Source organism: Micromys minutus (genome assembly GCF_963924665.1).
Source record: "Micromys minutus genome assembly, chromosome: 12".
NCBI classification, from domain to species: Eukaryota; Metazoa; Chordata; class Mammalia; order Rodentia; family Muridae; genus Micromys; species Micromys minutus.
Window position 1 is genome coordinate 29,065,229 of NC_137981.1, and position 18,955 is coordinate 29,084,183.

The window sequence follows — 18,955 nt, forward strand, 5'->3', positions numbered from 1 at the left end:
GCTAATGGTGAGACCACCGCCGTGCTGCTTGGTGGAGGACAAGTCAGTCGGCAGGTCTCAAACATTTCCATCCTAAGGACTTTCCTAGTCTTAAAGTTTATCAAGAGCCCTTGTATGTCAATATTTACTGTCTTATAAGTCAAAGCTGATTAATTTTATAAACACAAGAATACGTAAGCACAAAGAGGCTGGGTGGTGGTGACAACCCTGTTGCTCAGCCTTGGAAACCTTGCTGCACACTCAGAGAATGTATGAGGCCAAGGACATCCAGTCTTACATGACCCCCCAGGAACCCCTGAAGGAGGCCCAGGATGCCTTGAGGTCCATGAACCACACCTTGAAACACCACTCTGGGGAGATGATGCAAAGTTCCCCTTAAAGGCAGAAGATACCGGAGCCTCATATTGACTGTGCTAAGGAGGCTCCCATGGGGCTGCAGCACTCCTCAGCCGGCGCAGCCCACAGGTCCTTCTAATTGAGGCCAGGGGTCAAGTGTTTCAGTCACACTTCATTGCTGACTGAGAAGAGCAATGGTTAGAATTAGTGAGTGTTAGGAATGAGTTTGAATCCTCTCCACCTATGCCTAGCACGAGTGAAGAGCCAGGGTGCATGTGCAATGACAAGGGATCCTTGGTCATGTCCGTGTTTCGGGGGTGATGTAGCGGGGAGAATGATGGTGTGTGCCATGATGCGGGAGTATCCGTCAGGTCCTTGCAGTGGGGGTGATGTAATTGCTTGGCTAACTTAGGAGCATAGCCTTGGATGAACGTGTGCTTGAGACTCGGTCACCCCCCGTTTGGTTGACTGTGCATCCTGGGGAGAACTGAGCTTCTTGCTGAGGCTTTAATGAGTTCTGGAATAAATTTAACCTCTTGCATATCATCTTGGCTCATCCCTTCTTGGTATGTGGACTCAAAATGACAGGAATATAATACTGCCTAAGGAGCCTAAAATCTCAGAGTCTAAGTTTTATATAATGCTGTGTGCATTTTTAGGAGCCATTAAAAAAAATGTCTCTGGTTCTGATGTTAAACTTAAGCCAGGAATCGAGGTGAAAGGGTTGGTAGTGTAGCTCAGTGGTCCTTGCTTGGCATGTATGAGGCCCTGGTTTAGTCCCCACCCAAATGAGGTGGAACTGCAACAGGTCTCTCTGGTCCTGTGCAGCTATAGATTACTTAGGTAAAGTTTTTAAACATCCCCTTTAGCTTTCAGAATGTGGTGGCGCACATGATTTATACAGCCCAGTGCTGCCCCTCAGTAACTCATGGTCTAATGACTAGTCAAGGAGAGGAGGGCTCTCTGCAGATGAGTAATAGTGTGTCACGCCCATGAGTCTAGCCCTTTAACAGAAGAACCATTCACAGTGGATGCAAAGGCCACGCCATGACATTTCTCTTGGAGGAAGGCAATGATAAAATAAGGTGGGGGGTGTGCCCATGTGTGCAGAGGAGGCAGGGGTGGGGTGGGGGCACAGCACGTAGATAAACTTGTTCATTCTGTCAGAATTTAATCTCCCATCTTCTAACAGAGCTAGTCTAAAACTGTTCTCTGTAATTGAGTGTGGGCCAAGTTCTGCTCCCCCACCACACACACCCCAAATTAACCAGAACTTGTCAATAGTGAGGTACTGTGTAGAGCGGGCTTTGGTTAAATGAGGTGTGTCTGAGCGAGAAGCAGGCTCTGCCACAGTAGTGCTCTTTGGCAGGAGTCTGAAGCCCTGGCACCCACATTGTGAAGATGGAGGGTGTCTCCCAGGGCCGCCTGGAGACTTGGCTCTCTGTCCTCCACTGCTTCAGCGTAGGTCTGGGGTGGGTCTCTGGGTGTTTGTGTGTGTGTGTGTGTGTGTGTGTGCTGTGGGGTGAGAGGTGGCAGATGGCTGGCCTGTCACAGGGAGCCAGTCTGGGGAAGCAGGCAGCAAACGCTTTTCAAATGCATCCAGACAGACGGCACTCAACCCTGAGGGTAAGAAAGGAAGGTAAATGAGCATTTCTGCTTCACAGCAGGGCATCATTTTATGCCGTTGCTTCTGAGATGTTTAGAGAGAATATATTTTTGGTGACTTAATCATTAAGTAGAGTAACTATCTATAAAATTCCAATTAAATGGTGTCTAAAACTTAAAGGAGCAGTCTACAGGCAAAGCGCCAACATTTCTTTTATAAACATATTTATGATAACAGCTAGCATTTTGAAGTCAACCAGAAACTAGGCTTGATCCTGTTTAATATTTTGTAAGATTGGACATCTTAAAACAAGTCAATAATGTTTATATTTTATAGCAATTCTGTGTTTATTCAAAACTATAACTCTACTGTGATGTTCATGGATTGACTTTATATGGTTATGTGTGGGTTTAAGTGCTAATGACCACATTTCAAACTAAAACAATATTTTTGCTGATAGAGATAGATACACAAAATATGAAAGACTAGAAAATTTTACTGACTGTAATGTGTTTTCTTCAAGAGAAATACTTTTTTTTTAGTGTTGTGAATGACAAGTAATTTCTCCGAGGGTTTAAGGTAGTTGTCTATACTTATGGACCGCTGGATTCTGTGCCTATGGGATTTTGGAACAGCCTCAGCTATCTTTTAGCTTGATAAGTGTGCTAGAACAATTTCCATTCTCATGTTTTGTGATATGTAATAAATTCAGGGTGCCGTGCTTCAGTCCCATTTCAGTTCTAGTTGGGAACCCATGTGTTGGTCCCCTGCTCCAGGTCCTACATAGGACAGCGAATCAGCCCCACTCTTACCAGGTGCGCTTTTCGAACTAAGATCATGAGTTCAAAGCCCTCCGCTTTCACATCTGGGAAGAGTGATGCCTTCTCTCCTCCTGTCTCTCTGATAAATATGTTGTCATTATTTGTTTGGGGAAGTGGTACCCCGAGCCACCTGTCAACCCTCTCCATGATTTGTGTTGCGAACAAAGCTTCTGTCCAGTCTGTTTACTGCGCATTCCTGTCGACTGAATCCTAATCTCATGTAACTCTGAAGATGTGCTGGAGACAGTTTCTGTTTCATTATGCAACTGTTCCATGTGTATTTCAGTGAAATGTCAACTCATCGACAAAGGATGATGTTAAAAATTGTCCGAATAAATAGTTTTCTATTTCTTTTAATCACACCTAGTCCAGTTAGTTAAATGATAGCAAGACTGTTATTTAAGCTGGCGAATGTTCCTGGCCCTCTGTCTTGAAAATTCAAGTTAATGTGCACGCTGTACCTGGGAGTGTTAAACACAGTGAATATAACACGTTTACTTTGTGGACACAGCAGCAGAGGTCTCCAGCATTGTGTCTTGTCTGAGCCTCATATATGCAATAGACCTCTCTCGAAAAGTCAGACAAGGGGACTTTCACCAAGCTTCTTGTGTCTTGAGAATTGCACTCGGGAAACTGAATGAGTGGGTGTGGCCTTCTTCACATGCCTGCTGCTGTTCTGAGTAAGACCTTCTACCAACACACCCCTGGAGCTGCCTTCATGGTATTTCTGAGGAATAGAGGTGGGTCTGTTGCAGACCTAGAAAGTGTGCTGGACTTAGCAATCGGAAGAGAGGGAGTGAGGGAGGGAGGGAGGGGGGAAGGAGAGAGAGAGAGAGAGAGAGAGAGAGAGAGAGAGAGAGAGAGAGAGAGAGAGAGAGAGAGCGAGCACAACTTTCAAAAGCATGTGTGCATTAGTGTTTGCGGCTAGAAGGGTAGCAGAAAGTAACTTTTGTGGCCACATTGTGAACTATCTGGAACTCTGGGATGTGCCTGTCTTTCCCTTCCTGTACATTGACATGTGTGCTGGAAAACTGTCATTACCACATTCTGTGGTTACATAATAAGCTTGGGGTGCCATGCTTAAGCTTCCTGCCAGTTTTTCTTGGGAATGTGTGTTTGTTCCTACCCCAAGAACTAAGGTTCCTTTGCCTAACATTCCTAGGCAAGGCCCAGAAAGCTTCAGTTCCCTACCGTGACCTTTGTCCCTACAATTCATGAAACAGAAGGACCTGCTGCTGGTCTCCTATCACAGAAGGGTTCAGAACAAACCAGCCCCATTCCCCCTCTTTGCAGAGCCATCTGATGAACCCGATTTTCCTGCTGTCTTATAAAGGGCCCCTTGAGAAATGTCTGAACAATGTTGCATTTTGAATTAACCATTGTCACCACTGTTGTCTGCAGATGATCAGTTTTAAGTATTTTCCTACCAGGGGTTCAAGCCCTGCTTAGCCCACTCTGCTCCCTTCCTCTCTCCTTCCCTCCCCTCTTCCCCTGCTCCCTCCCTCCCTTTCCCTTTTCCAAGCATCTATCACACCACAGTGTCCCATGTCTCAGGCATGAGCATTGCTCTTTGTCTCAGTGCTTCCCAAAGCCACTCACCTTCTGTGTGGCACTGAGAAGAAGGGACAGGAAAGTTCTGTATAGGCTCTGAGGTTGGAGCTCATGCTCTGAGCTTATGCTCTGAGGTTGGAGCATGAGCTGCTTATCCAGGCACTGTCCCTGGCTCTCTGCTAACTTGTAGGGGGTTACTGTTTTCTGCCTGCATACTGGAGGTCCAACTTTAGACCCCAGAGCAACTATGGAGAAAGACAAAATCCCTGTTAGTCTGAAGTCAGCATCTTGACCTTCTTCAAATTAATGCTGAAAATTCAAAATTCAATTCTCTCAGAGCCAGTGACTCCTCTTTCCCTGGTTGCAGGCCATTCACAGGGGTTCCCTGGAACAGCTGTGAACAACGCAGATGTCCCCAGGCCCAGCATAACTGATTCCCTTGGGCTAAGGAAAGCCAGCAGAGAGGGTTTGTGGGGAAGTCTAGAACCTAGAGCTGACACCCATGGGTCATGTACTGTCTGTAGATGGTAGTAAGACCTCAGTTTGTGTGGCCTTCAGAATCCTAGTACCTCTGCTAGTGAGTTCTCAGCCTGCATGAGCTATGTAGGCCAAGGGTACCCCAGAGGCTGGAGTCGCTCCACTGCACAGCAGGCAGCCAAAGTCTGTGTGACTGTTGATCTGTTTCCTTGTGATCTGAGTGTGCTGGTGACTGCAATGTATGATGTCACCCACCTGTTCCATGCTTTACAGTGAGTCGGTGGCCCCAATGGCTGCTTGTTTCTCTGCACCTAAGCCAGCTTCATCCTGCATTCAGCCAGGTAATTCTTGTCCCCTCATTCATTTCAGGAACAACTAGATGGTGTTCCTTGCCCCATTTGGGGCTCAGGATGTGGTTCTCTACAATCAGCTTTTCTGAAGACAGCCAGTTAGCCAGGGGCATACACTCTTGGCTATGACCATCCCTAGTACTGGTAGCCGGGTAGTAGGCTGTGAGTAGGGTATTTCCAGGGGAAATTAACTGGTCACAAGCTTTAATCAGCCCAACCTAGTTCCACTGGGACCTACTGACACCCCACCCCTCAGAGCCCAGGTCACAGTTACTCAGTAGTTTCTTGGATTGGCCTTTGGAGAAAGCTTCCCTCCCGTTGTTCCTTCAGGCTGGACCAGGGCTCCTCCATATCTAACCTGTTCTGCCATTTTCATTGACCTAGGCTGGATTAAGGACCCTGCATGACATTGGGCCAGAAATCCGACGGGCTATCTCCTGTGACTTGCAAGATGACGAGCAAGAAGACTCTAAACCCGAAGAAGAAGATGTGTTCAAAGTAATTATTCCACGCCTAGCTACTTGCTGGCCACAAGGAGATAGTGGGGCAGGGCTTTGGTTGGGGTGGTTCTGATCCACACAGGAGTGTGGAGAATACAAACCAGTGGCAGGGGCTAGAGAGGCTTGCCCATCCTGCCCCACTCCACCCTGCGACCTCTCTGTCCACCAACCCCTTTCCTGAGCTTTCCCCCATCCTGAGCTGTCAGCTTCTCAGCTTGGCCACAGCCAACTGACCAGAGTACAGGAACATTCTGGGTCTTTTTAGCAGCTGCCCACGCTGCCTTCCTTCTGCTCCAGCCCAGTCCTTTGATCTGCCAGCCAGCCCTCAACCTCCCAGCTCAGAGAAAATGTCAAGTACCCCACCTTGGGGCTACCCACCAAGACAGCTGGGCTTAAGTCACCTCATCCTGGAGCGACTGGAAGAGCATACCCAAGGGGCAGCAGAGAGCTTGCTCCCCAGCTCAGGACTTGGTAACCTTCCTCATTTCAGGTGGGCCCACTGCCACACAAGTCTGTTCTCTGACCACCAAAAGAAGCGCTCAGGTTGTTTCACAGGGAACCTCTGGAGCTTGCCTAGAGTTTGTGTTTCATGTAGAGAAAAAGAAAAATGACCTAACGTAGCTAGCCTGCATCAACTACTTGTTAAATTACCTGGTGTTGTCTCCCATTATTTTGCAGAGAAATGGTGCCCTGCTTGGAAACCATGTCAATCATGTTAATAGTGATAGGAGGGATTCCCTTCAGCAGACCAATACCACCCACCGTCCCCTGCATGTCCAAAGGCCTTCAATTCCACCTGCAAGTGATACTGAGAAACCGCTGTTTCCTCCAGCAGGAAAGTCGGTGTGTCATAACCATCATAACCATAATTCCATAGGGAAGCAAGTTCCCACCTCAACAAATGCCAATCTCAATAATGCCAATATGTCCAAAGCTGCCCACGGAAAGCGGCCCAGCATCGGGAACCTTGAGCATGTGTCTGAAAATGGGCATGACTCCTACAAACATGACCGAGAGCTTCAAAGAAGGTCCAGTATTAAAAGGTAACCTTGAAAGGCGGCACGGCGTCTGCCCTTGTCATGCCCTCTCTGCAGGGCAGGTCTTCTGTCCTGAGCTCTGAGACATGGCAACTCCCTGAAGACATCTGTATTTGAACTGGAGTGTCACTCACCCTCTTGGCCTCTCAGTACATTGCCCATGGGGGGGGGGAACCTACCACATAAGGGGTCGGTCACTCTCCACCTGCTGTATGGGGTATTCTCTTAAAAGAACAGCAGCCACAAGATCCACCTTCCTCGGTAATGACAACACGCTTTGGAGGAGGGGTGGTGAACTTCTTCTGTAAAAGGCCAGTATTGTAGTTTTGGGGGACCATTCATTTCTTGCAAACCTTCCCAGCTTTGCCATGGCAGGGTAAACACAGCCAGGGAACATGTTTAAATGAAGCAGGGAAGTTGTGCGTCCATGGAGCTGGGCGTGTAGACACGGAAATTTGTGGGGTTAGAAAGGGCGAAAGGGTTCTTTTCTTGCTGTTTTCTGCCCTTTATAAATGTAAAATCTCTTCCTAGATCATGGACCACACAAAGCCAGATAGTAGGCCATAGTTGGCCAGCAAACTAGAGTCTCTCCCCACCCCCCAGAAGACAGGCTGGTCTCTGTGCACCTAATGCTTTTGGAAATGTTTAACTCTTCTCTTCTCCCTCCCTCCCATGGTGTGCTCTTCCTGGATAGAACCCGCTATTATGAAACTTACATTAGGTAGGTGCTTGTCGCCTCTGTCTTTGTTTTTAAAACTGTGCTGTCCTGTTATCTACTCAGTAACAAGAAAAAAATTATCTTTTTAGCCAAGTCATCCAATGTTCTCAAAATGCAAGAGCCTTGCATTCACGAATGGGCAGTTCCTGCTTATTTCTTACAAAGGAACTGGAGCCCTCCAGTCTCTCCACTCCCCTGCCCCTGTACAACTGGGTAGGTTCAGCTGCTTTAGGGGTCCAGATTCTCATGTGGACTTAGGAGAAGCCTAGCCCAGACAGCCTAAAAACCAGACACCAGATCCATCTGGTTAACTTGCCAGTGTGTGTGTGTGTGTGTGTGTGTGTGTGTGTGTGTGTGTGTTTATGTGCGCGCATGTGTGTGCTCGAGTGAGTTTGTGTGTGGTGGGATACTCTCATGTACATGTGTTAACTGGACCTACTTATGGGAGAAATTGTCATTTTAATGGGGACAAGAGAGGAAAGGGCTTCAGGCTTACTGCTTCTAATAAGATCAGGAGGTTCTTACTCAGAGGAGGGAGCAGCGCTCTAGGTTGATGTTGCCGAGCCCACTGGGGCTCCTGTGGCTTGAGGCCGGGAGGAGGCAGGGTATTTTGTGGAAATAGTGTTCTGACCTCGGGCAGGGCAGCCTGTGAAAACCTCAGGAGACATTTTCCAGGAAATGGAAAAAAAAATCCCATTTTCTGGTGGCACAAACGCCAGAACTTCTTCAGCAGCCTGGATTTGATAGGGTGCAGTAGGCAGGGCCAGGATCTCTGTCCCAGGTTCTGAAGTCACATTGACTGGCACTAGGAACCTAGGGACTTGTCTATAGTGTGGAGGACTCTAGGTCTGCCTTGCTCTGCTATTCAAATTACATCCGTGACTGTGTCTCAAGGTCTCTAGGCACAGTGGCTTGGCCCCCACACTTGTGCAAAGCACTGAAACCACAAGTGTGCACCCACAGAGTGTGCCCCCCCACAAGCACACACACACACCAATGCACAGGTGTACAGGCACTGGGCACTTTGGCCAGGGCCTGAGTAATCTTGTGGCCATGGGGCAGGGATGTGTAGGAAGAAGCAGGCACTCTGAAGGAGGACACAGGCTGGTGCAGAGACATGGCTGCCACCTCCTCAAACTCTCAGGTCTCTTTCCCAACTGCAGGTCTGAGTCAGGAGATGAGCAGCTCCCAACCATTTGTCGTGAAGACCCTGAGATACATGGCTACTTCCGAGACCCCCGCTGCTTTGGGGAACAGGAGTATTTCAGTAGCGAGGAGTGCTGTGAAGATGATGGTTCTCCCACCTGGAGCAGGTGAGGGGCTCAGCCTTGGCGGGGTTCAGGAGACCAGCCCTCCCCTACTCTGCTCCTGCTCAGGGCTCAGATAGCCACACTCGGGATTCCTCTGGACATCAAGGCAGGAGTTCAAGCTTCCCTTACTTCACCAGGGCCCCCTGGAACCCTCAGGAGTGCCCTGGCCCTGGAAACCGGACCTCCACTGCTGTTAGAACCTGCCACCTCAGATATTAGATTGTTTTAGGGAGGTGGTTATTTGAAGATGGGGCCTCTCCACATAGCACTGGCTGTCCTGGAACTTACTCTGTAAACCATGCTGGCCTAGAACTCACTGAGATCTGCCTGCCTCCACCTCCCAAGTGCTGGGGTTAAAGGTGTACCCCACTATACCTGGCCTTCAAGATGAGTTTTATTAACTGACTTAGGCACATCAGCCTCGGCTATGTTTGCATAGCACCCTAGCTGGTATCACAGGGACCCCTGCTTCATCTGCCAACCAAAGTGAGGGTAGGGGACAAGAGGTAAGAATAGCTTCTATCGGGCAGAGGTGCCCCTCCTAACTTCTGTCCTGTAGGAAGAATGCTTCTGGCTAAAATAGGCATTTCACAGGGCTGGGGACATGGCTCGGGATGAAGAGTGTTTGCAGTGCTTACAAGGAATGCAGGTTGTTTGAAGCACCCATGTAGCATGGGGCAGCTGACAACTATCACTTATTCCAGTTCCGGGGGATCTGATGCCCTCTTATGGTCTCAATGGGCACTGCATTCACAAGGCACACATACATGTTCACAAAACACTCATATAAAATAAAAATAAATAAATCTCTTTAAAAAAAAAGAATAAGCACGTTGCAACCAGTACAGGAGGACAAAATCTCTTACCACCATCCTTTCTGACCTATGGCTTTACTATCTCACCAGGCTGGGGCCACCAGGTTAAAATGGTGCTATGCCGAGGCCTTGCCTGGCACCTGAGACACAGCCTGGCCCTTACCCGTGCTCTGAAATGTCCTCCCTCACCACCTCCCTCCAATGCCCAACTTCCCCATTCACTGGTGCAGAGCCACATGGACCTGCATACCCACTTCTGGGGCTTGTCCATCCCAGGTCTCCCTCTAGGTATCCTTAGCCACCTCTGCTGGTCTTGGTCTACTTTAACGGCAGCAGCAGCCCAGCCTTTCCATCTCTCCTTTTTGGAACCGAAGCATGCCCTTCAAACAAGAACCCAACAGTGGAACCCACCATTCTCTCTTGTTTTTTACGTTGTACTGGACCTGCACCCTGATGGAATTCTCTAAGCTCCATGTCCTGCCGGGTACCTGAGGAGGGCAGGTCCTTAGGACCGTGGTCTCCAGGAGACGAGTAAAGGGTAGCCAGCTGACAAACTTTGTGTGATCACCATTCGCTTTGGGCCTGTGGGTGTCCCAGGCATGAAAACAAATGCCATATGTCTTATCAGACGCTCCCAGCCCCGGTTTTCTGATAGTAGTCCTTGCTCTCCACCTGGAACCTTCCACCACTTGGGTTAAGACAGGGCTTATAGGAGTTAGGTCAAGACTTGAAGCCCAGAACCTCACATGTGCCTTTTCATGTTTTCTCTCATCATCTGCCAGGCAAAACTACAGCTATTACAACAGGTACCCAGGCAGCTCCATGGACTTTGAGAGACCCCGAGGCTACCATCACCCCCAAGGTTTCTTAGAAGATGATGACTCTCCCATTGGCTATGATTCACGGAGATCTCCGAGGAGACGCCTTCTACCTCCTACCCCACCATGTGAGACCAGCTTTCTTGTTTAGGGTGAAGCCTCCCAGAGGACACCATGCCTGCCCCCATCCTAGCCCTGGGATAATAATGGATGTGCTTTTCCAGGGAAGTGCTGGTAACTTTTAAGACCAGCTTTAAGACCCGTGACCAGCTTTCCTGGCCCAAAGTTATCCCCAAATCTCTGCCCACCCCTAGAAGGACATTTGAATTTTGCCAAGTGTGGTTGTTTGATGATAGTTACAAGTGTCCATTTCTTGTGTTTCTGAAGAATGAAGCTTAGTTGAGGATTCTGTTTAGTAACCAAGAACAGCCGAAATGCAGGAAGGAGCTCCTGAGCCTGACTGCACATACAGAGAAGAACATGGGTGGCCATGCCCCACCCTAGCTGCTACAGGCTGCTGGAAGTGTAGTCACATCCATCTGAGTGCTTAGTATTTAATTATCCCAAGACACATGCTGCTAAATGAAGCCTTTCCTTAACCCATAGATACCAAATGAAACAGGCATAAGCAAGGCCCAGCATGAGTTCCTTTGGTTCCTGCCAACCCCTGCCCCCTTTCCAGCTTCCCTTATCTCACACCCACACAGCCAAGGGAACACTCGAGTGCCCCGTTTTCAGGGCTGTCCAGCTTGTAGACCTGGGAGAAGGAGAACATGGCTAAACTGGCCTGTGTTCTTAGCCAATGGGAACGGATAAGGGTAGACCAATGAAAGAGCTATGTCTTACAGAGTCTGTAGTGTAAAGCTCCCTGGATCAGGAGACCCAGGGCTTGTTTTAGCAGTAGATCCTGAATGAGTGGGAGGGGTTGTTTTTCTTTCAGTTCCTAACTGTTGGCCTGCCTAGGTCTCGGGGTCTAGAGGGTGTGCCAACCCAAAGGGCTGTTTTCTGTGACCGCACTTGTTAGTAGGCAAGAAGTGGCTTTCTTTATAAGCAGTCCCAGCTCAACTGGGAGGCCCCAGCATGCCCCTGGGTACCGAGTCTGTTTCCTCTCCACTGGTCACTGCCAAACAGCCAATGACCAGGGCTTGGCCCTCTCTTCACTGCATACCCGTTTGCAAAGCTTTTTGTGATCAAAAAGGAGGCCTCTTTGGTCCCATCCCTAAGGATGTCCTATACATGAACTGAGGGCATTCAGAATCTTGTTGTACTAGGAAAAACCAGCAGCACAGAAAGAACCATTGAATTAATGCAAAGCCAAGCTGGGGTGGGGGTGTGGGGGGGCTCCCTGAGGTCCAAGACAGGCTGGAAGGGCTTCTAGGACCCTGCTGGCTTTGTCAAAGAGTCCCAGAACTCTAAGCCTGATATCCAGAAGCTGTGGGCCATCTGTCTGCAGCTGCTGTCAGCACATAGCAAGCACTCAGATGTGCTCACGTCAGGCTAGAGAAGCTGGGGGTTCTCTAGGCAAATAATTTATTTTACCTGGTTAAACTGATTGACAGAATCTCTCATTTTAAAAGCAGAAGCTTAAATATGGGGACCTCAGAAAGATTCAGAGTGTTTGTAGGGCAGAGATAGGATAGCATGGCATGTCTAAGACTCTAGATCACTGCAAGACATCTCGGGGCTTGTAACTCAGTACAGATTCCACTGGGCTGCCTGAGAGCAAGGATTTGAAGCGATTCATTGCTCCCTTCCCAAAACATTCCACATGGGTTGCTCCCTGTCCTCTTCCCAGCCCTAGTTGGGGATTATGTAATTGTTTCTCTTGGATGAAGCACATGGCCTGCTTCTTCCTGGGCTCCTTGCCGAATGCCTCAGGAAGTGGTCCTGACTCTCGAGACACATTGTCCAGACAGAACTTACATCACCATGTTTCATACGCTTTCACTCCTCAGCCCATCGGAGGTCCTCCTTCAACTTTGAGTGTCTGCGCAGACAAAGCAGCCAAGATGACGTCCTTCCATCACCTGCCCTGCCTCACCGAGCTGCCCTGCCTCTGCACCTGATGCAGCAGCAGGTGACCACTCTGGCCTCACCCTTGCCAGGGCCCCGTCTGGCATGACTATCCCCTGGGATACACAGAGGAATCAAAGAGACAGCCCCTTCCAATCTGGTTGTCCCTGGAGCAGCCCTCCCTGGTAGATTCCCCAGGGCCCATTCTGCTGGAGATGCACATATAGAAAAGGGTGGGCTTGGCATCCATGGATCTCAAGCTTCCTGCCAGAGAACACTGGCACAGTCTTACAGTGCAGCTGCTTGTAAGATTCCCAGTAATGGCTGCTGCTACTAATTATTCCTTTAGAGAGCCGATTTCTCCATTAAGCCACATGTGCAGCTTCTTGTGTATAAGTCCTCTGATTGTAAGAGTGGGTAATCTTTCTCTACAGGTTAAGGGGGCCACTAGCCTACAAGGAAGGCAACTGAGCCTATTCACTAGAGGCTTAAAGATAAATGTATGCATGTATTGCATAGATATGTGTAGATATGTATGAATACATACATATTGTCTTAGGGTTTCATTGCTGTGAAGAGACCCAAGGCAACTTTACTCTTACAAAGGAAAACATTTCACTGAAGCTGGCTTATAGTGTCAGAGGTCCAGTCCATTGTCATCATGACAGGAAGCACGGCAGCAGACAGGCAGACATGATACTGCAGGAAGAGCTGAGAGTTCTATATCTTGATCCAATGGCAGTCATGAGGAGGCTCTCATTCCACGTTGAGCTGACCCTGAGCACAGGACTGTCAGAGCCCACCCTCACAGTGACACAGTTCTTCCAGCAGGACACACCCCCTAATAATGCCACTCTCTGGGCCACGCATATTCAAACCACCACACATATGTTCATTATATGTCTTGAGCTATCTCCTCAGAAATGCTGGGTGGGGTGATTGATTAGGGGAAATGCCAGAAACCTGCACCCAGCCAGCCAGTCAGCTGACAGATCCAGATCTCTATGGGAGTCTGACCCCAAGCTCTGTGTACTCAGTGGCCATTGCAGATTTTCTAGTCACCTCTGCCAGCACTTAAAATATATTTTGGAGTTATTTCATTTTACATGCCTGCATATATGTCTGTTCACCATATGCATATCTGGTGCTCTTGGGGTTTAGAAGGCATCAGATCCCCAGAACTGGATTTACAGATGATTATAAACTACCCATGTAGTTTCTGGGAATTGAACCCGGGTCCTCTGGAAGATAAATTGGTGATCTCAACCACTGAACCCATTTGCCTGCATCATCAATGAAGAAAGATGAACTTTTTGAAAGCCCAGATCACTAGATGTCATAACTGAGAAAGTCAAGGAGGTCAATAAGGGACCTGCCTGTGACCTACTAGGCACAAGCCCAAGTCTGACCTCAGCCACTGGCCTAGGTTGTCCTGGATTCCTTGGCTACAACTACAGTGTCGGTGTAAATGGGTATTAGCAGACATCCCAAGGTGACTGTGCCCAGCATTTCAGGGCAGGCAGAATGCTCACTGCAGGCTGAGAGGTCACGAGTAGATAGAGATGCTTGTTGTACTGCAAGCCAGAGTCCATGGATTTCCCTGAAGTGTGTTTCAATACTGAAGCTCAGAGAGACCTGGGTAGTGTGTTCACACACCACAGCTTATCCATCTTCCTGCTTCCTCCTCATCCCGAGGTAGTTCCATTAGTTACAACTCAGTCACAAAGAATGCCTTATGGCTTGGAGGCAAAGGAAACCCAGTCTTTGAGGAGGCCCCACTCACTGAGCTGTCTCTGCTGTGCAAGCATCTTCCCCCAGTCTTTGGAAAGGAACCCCTGCAAAGCAGTCATGCACCAGACTCCGGCCAAGGCTCAGATGTCTCTCTGCTTCCCTCCTCAGATCATGGCCGTGGCAGGCCTAGATTCCAGTAAAGCCCGGAAGTACTCCCCAAGTCACTCTACCCGGTCATGGGCCACCCCTCCAGCAACCCCTCCATACCGAGATTGGACCCCGTGCTATACCCCTTTGATCCAGGTGGACCGCTCAGAGTCTATGGACCAGGTCAATGGCAGCCTGCCATCCCTACACCGCAGTTCCTGGTACACAGATGAACCCGACATCTCCTATAGGACTTTCACACCGGCCAGCCTGACGGTCCCCAGCAGCTTCCGGAACAAGAACAGTGACAAGCAGAGGAGTGCAGACAGCCTGGTGGAGGCAGTGAGTATGGGTGGCCCTTGACCTCTGGGCAAATCTTAGGCAGCAGCAGAAAGCCGCGGTCACATGGGGAAGGAGCAGTGGTGACATGGTGAGCTCTGCAGCCACGCTACCCGAGGGTGGCTTCTCAGCAGCATTTAAGACCTGAATGAAAACCAGCTGGCACTGCCAAGTCCCACCAGAGAGTCCCTTCATGTGGTACCAGTCTGTGCTACACCCCGGTGTTCCCACGCTTGCTCAGCCTTTGACACCCGCAGAGCTGAGGCCATTTATAGTGGTTGCTGTATATAAAGCTTAGCAGACATAGCAGACGGGGGTCCCCAGAGCCTGCCGAACAGTGAAAGCTGAAGCAGACCTTTCCTCATGCCATTGGTCTCTCTCTCTCCTGTACAGGTCCTGATCTCTGAAGGTTTGGGACGCTACGCGAGGGACCCAAAATTTGTCTCAGCAACAAAACATGAGATTGCCGATGCCTGTGACCTAACCATCGACGAGATGGAAAGTGCAGCCAGCACCCTGCTCAATGGCAGTGTGTGCCCTCGAGCCGATGGGGACATGGGCCCCATCTCACACCGCCAGGACTTTGAGCTCCAGGATTTTGGTCCTGGCTACAGCGATGAGGAGCCAGACCCTGGGCGAGAAGAGGAGGACCTGGCAGATGAAATGATTTGCATTACCACCTTGTAACCCAGAGAGGGCAGGCTGGCTCCGGCCTGAGTTGGGCACTGGGAGGGCCAGGGATAAAGTGCCTCATAATTAGGAAAGTTTAGGCACTAGTTGGGAGAAAGATGCTCAATTAGACTTTTGTACAAGTGATTTCATGCCTCAAGGAAGCCATAAACCTGGTAGGAGCAGGTTCTGAGCAGCCAGGCATGTGCTAGGCCACATGCTCGGGCCCAGCCTCAGAAGACAGTATGTCCGGCCCCTGGAGAGGATGGGTGAGAACAGCAGCCCGGCCTGCACAGAGGCTGGAGGGCTGCCTAGGAGTCCATGTCTCCCACCCAGGGCGCATGCCCATGCCCCTTTGCCTGCAGACATGAGGTTAAAGGTGATGTCACCATGCCTGTGTCATTACCTCACCTATAGGTCTAGCATATCAGACACTCACTGGGCCTGGCATATCCATTTCTGAGCCCCTCCCCCAATGCACTGGTTCCTGGTTTCTGTGCAGCTGTTCTGAATGGCACACACCAGAACCCAGCCACTAGTGGTCATGACGAGGGGAGTGGGACCAGACTGGTTAAAGCGATGCCAGTTTACGTCAGAGCATCACGCAGATGCTCAGTTCTGTCACTGTAAGGGCAACTATAAACTGGAAAAGCACCGCACTTGCAAACCAGGTAAAACTTAGATACGTTAGTTTGTTTAAAAATTATAGATTTACTGTATATGACTTGTAACATACAATTTGTATTTGTAAAGAGATGGTCTATATTTTGTAATTATTGTACCGTATTTGAACTGCAGCAATATCCACGGGTCCTAACAATTGTAGTTTCCCACCAAAACCTAGAAATTATTAGTATTTTTACTCGGAGCTAAACAGAATTAGGAGAATTAGAGCCAATTCTCACATATTCAGTAAAAGAATCTTTTGGGGGATAAACTTTTGAGTTCATAAGAACTTGACACTTCAGAACCTTTTTCTAAAATATTTGGAGTTACTATAAACCTATCTTTACGTAAGATACCAAGTTGACTATTTGCAGTCTTTTCTTTGGGTTCTATGGTTTTGTATCGCACCTCTCATCCACGTGGGTTACCGTTGTCTTTGGCTTAGTCTTGTTTTAATGATCCTCTGGTCAGTTGGTTCTATAGCAGGTCCAGCTGGCTACTCGGCCCCGTGGCATCTATTGGTCTGGCTTCCTCAGCTGCCCTGGTGCTTCTGGGTCTCTGATACAGAACCGTTCACACAGGTGAATGGCCCACCTCTGCTCAGTCCCCCAAGGATGCTTAAGAAGTAAGAGGTATACCGAATGGGGGCCGAGGGGAGCACGGGGACGTCCTGCTGCCTTGCCCAGCTGCTGTCCCAGCTGCTGTCACAGCTGAGCGAGGGCTCAAGTTTTCACAAGAACACAAGCACTCGGACCGCATGCCTGGGGACAGTTAGGTTTGGAATCATTAGACCCGTCAAGGTTTCCATCACCGTCACGTGGCCACATCCCACCACTTTGCTAAGGATTCTCTGCAATCAAAAACTACAGGCAGCAATTTGGGTTCAAAATTTTTAACTAGTACACAGACAACCTGTGGAAACATTTTTTTTTGTAAATAAATTTTATTATAAAGACCTCACAAACCTCTTCAGAAGACGTTCTTACTCCAGATGCAGGCAAAAACACTTCATGGTTTGTAAATGACTATTTCCTGACATAAAGCCTTTTTTTTATTAAAATGCAAAACGTTCTTCAGAATAAACTGTGTAAATTTCATTGTATGGGGAGCTCTCCTCACACAGCTGGTCCTGCCGTGAGAGCTTCAGGCCTCGGTCTCCTCTGAGGCCGATAGCTTCACACCAGCTGCAGAGAGTGCTGTTCTCCTAAAGGGCTAACCATCATCAGCATTTACCTTGGACTCTGTCTTGCTGGGTGTCTATCTGACCGTGCGACAGAACATCAGCAGATCACACTCGCCGTGTGTTCTGGAATGGGTTATCTTTCCCAAAGACAGCCGCCAATGCTGCCTGGCTTTCCAGGCTCTCCCATTTCCCAGTATGTCTGCTTTAAGCCTGGTTCAACCTCTTCATCTAATATTAAATTTCTCTTTGTAAGAAAAATTTGAAGTTGTAGAGCATGGTTTTTTCCCCCCTTTAAGGAAGTTTTAAGACTAAGTGGTTCTGCTTTTTGGTTTCCCTACCCTACCCCAACCCTAATTTTGAGTTCTTTGGAATACTGCTTTTAGTTTAAGCTCACGTTTTTAACAACATTAAGAAGTGTGGGAATCATTATGATCTGCTGACCATCAGCAAGAACATTTGGAGTTTCTGTTAGGTATGTAGACTACCGCTCCATAGCTCTAGAAGGGCACACTTTGAGGGCGTAGCCCTACCCACTTCACAGTGCTCCAATCTTAAGACAGACCAGCTTTATTTTAAGCTGTGTGCTTTTTACCGTGAGATCTTTACCGCTGCCATTATTTGAGGGGATAGAGTGTTGGTTTACTTGTACAACTACCACCAAATCACATGCACACCTCCCACAAAACCCCACCCCAGCCCTGCTTTCTGGGAAGGCAGTGGAGAACTAGGCAAAGGCTCAGTCTCTGGCTTCTGGTATCAGAACAAGGGTGAGAAGGATGGTTAAAGATTATACAACAGCCCAGACAGCAGGGGCTATGAAGGCCACCAGCTTGGGCCTAGGGGTAGAGTAGTAGGTCATGTTCTTTTGTCCCCTAATTTTGAAGATTAAAAAAAATTTGCATTAGGTTTGATATTGTGGTAGTTTATCAGTGGAAATATGAAAAAATCTTGGGGCCTGAGGGATGTGGTGTGTGGGGTGAGAAGAATCTATTTGAATTTATGGAAATTACCGTGCAGCTGGTGCTGGAACAGGGCTTCTATGTTATCATGCTTCTGTGGCTGTTTCCGGTCATGCTGGCAAGTTGTTCCTGCCTTCATCCATGATCTGTCAGGAACACACTTGGCCAACAGTGAGATGGGCCCAAGTCCCATCAACAGAGCAGAGATCCCCACAGCTCTGGGCACACGTGCAGCCTTTTTGATGCTAGGAGTCAGCTCTGGGCCACATACATGCTTGCTAGGTGTACATGTACTGGTTTTGGCAACATGTGGCCTTCCATGTTTTGGGGTATTACAGGTTCTTTGCCAGGGAGTCTACTTAACTAAGCCTGTCCATTTCCCCATGAGCCCCACTTTATAACCGAAGCAGGACTGCGCCATTGTACTGCTCTGGCCCTCGGGACTCTGGGATTTCCAGACAGCCCTGGCATTTGGACTCAGCACTGCAGGCAGGACTCTCCCGCATGTTTATCTGTTCTGTTTGGGCTGGAAATGGGAGCAGCCATCAGGGCTTCAGTGAGGACCCCTCCAAACCACATGTTCTGTCCTGACGCCATCTGGGAGTTCTGGGCTCATTTCGTTACGTGGCTAAATCATGTCAACATATGAAGCTGACCTCCCTATGGCGAAGTGAGAGAAAAGGACTGGATGTGACTGAAGGGCAGGCCAGGTTTTATCTTATCCTGTTGCTCTGTGTGCCCTCCCAGGGGTGGCACCCGTGAGCTAAAGATGCTACGGGTGACTGCTGTCTAACACCTGCTCTATAAGAGTCTCCTACGGGTGACTGCTGTCTAACACCTGCTCTATAAGAGTCTCTTAGCAGACCTAGGATTTTCTTGACCTTTTGGAACAGGAAAAAACAGAAAAGG

The 18,955-nt window shown here is 48.8% G+C and overlaps 1 protein-coding gene across 4 annotated transcripts in view; it reads left to right on the plus strand.

Moving 5' to 3' along the window:
- The window catches only part of CACNA1D (calcium voltage-gated channel subunit alpha1 D), a gene marked incomplete at both ends in the record, with an annotated part of 288,275 nt that extends 273,019 nt beyond the window's left edge, over nt 1-15,256 (plus strand). For 3 of the 4 annotated variants that reach the window (XM_080926306.1, XM_080926305.1, XM_080926307.1), the window contains 8 exons: nt 5,526-5,639; nt 6,320-6,684; nt 7,373-7,399; nt 8,560-8,709; nt 10,304-10,467; nt 12,295-12,416; nt 14,252-14,572; nt 14,963-15,256. In XM_080926306.1, the coding sequence (XP_080782432.1) occupies nt 5,526-5,639; nt 6,320-6,684; nt 7,373-7,399; nt 8,560-8,709; nt 10,304-10,467; nt 12,295-12,416; nt 14,252-14,572; nt 14,963-15,256 (1,557 nt within the window). The remainder of the gene's footprint in view (nt 1-5,525; nt 5,640-6,319; nt 6,685-7,372; nt 7,400-8,559; nt 8,710-10,303; nt 10,468-12,294; nt 12,417-14,251; nt 14,573-14,962) is intronic. The other variant, XM_080926308.1, reaches the window with a different exon arrangement.
- Between the last annotated feature and the right edge of the window lie 3,699 nt (nt 15,257-18,955).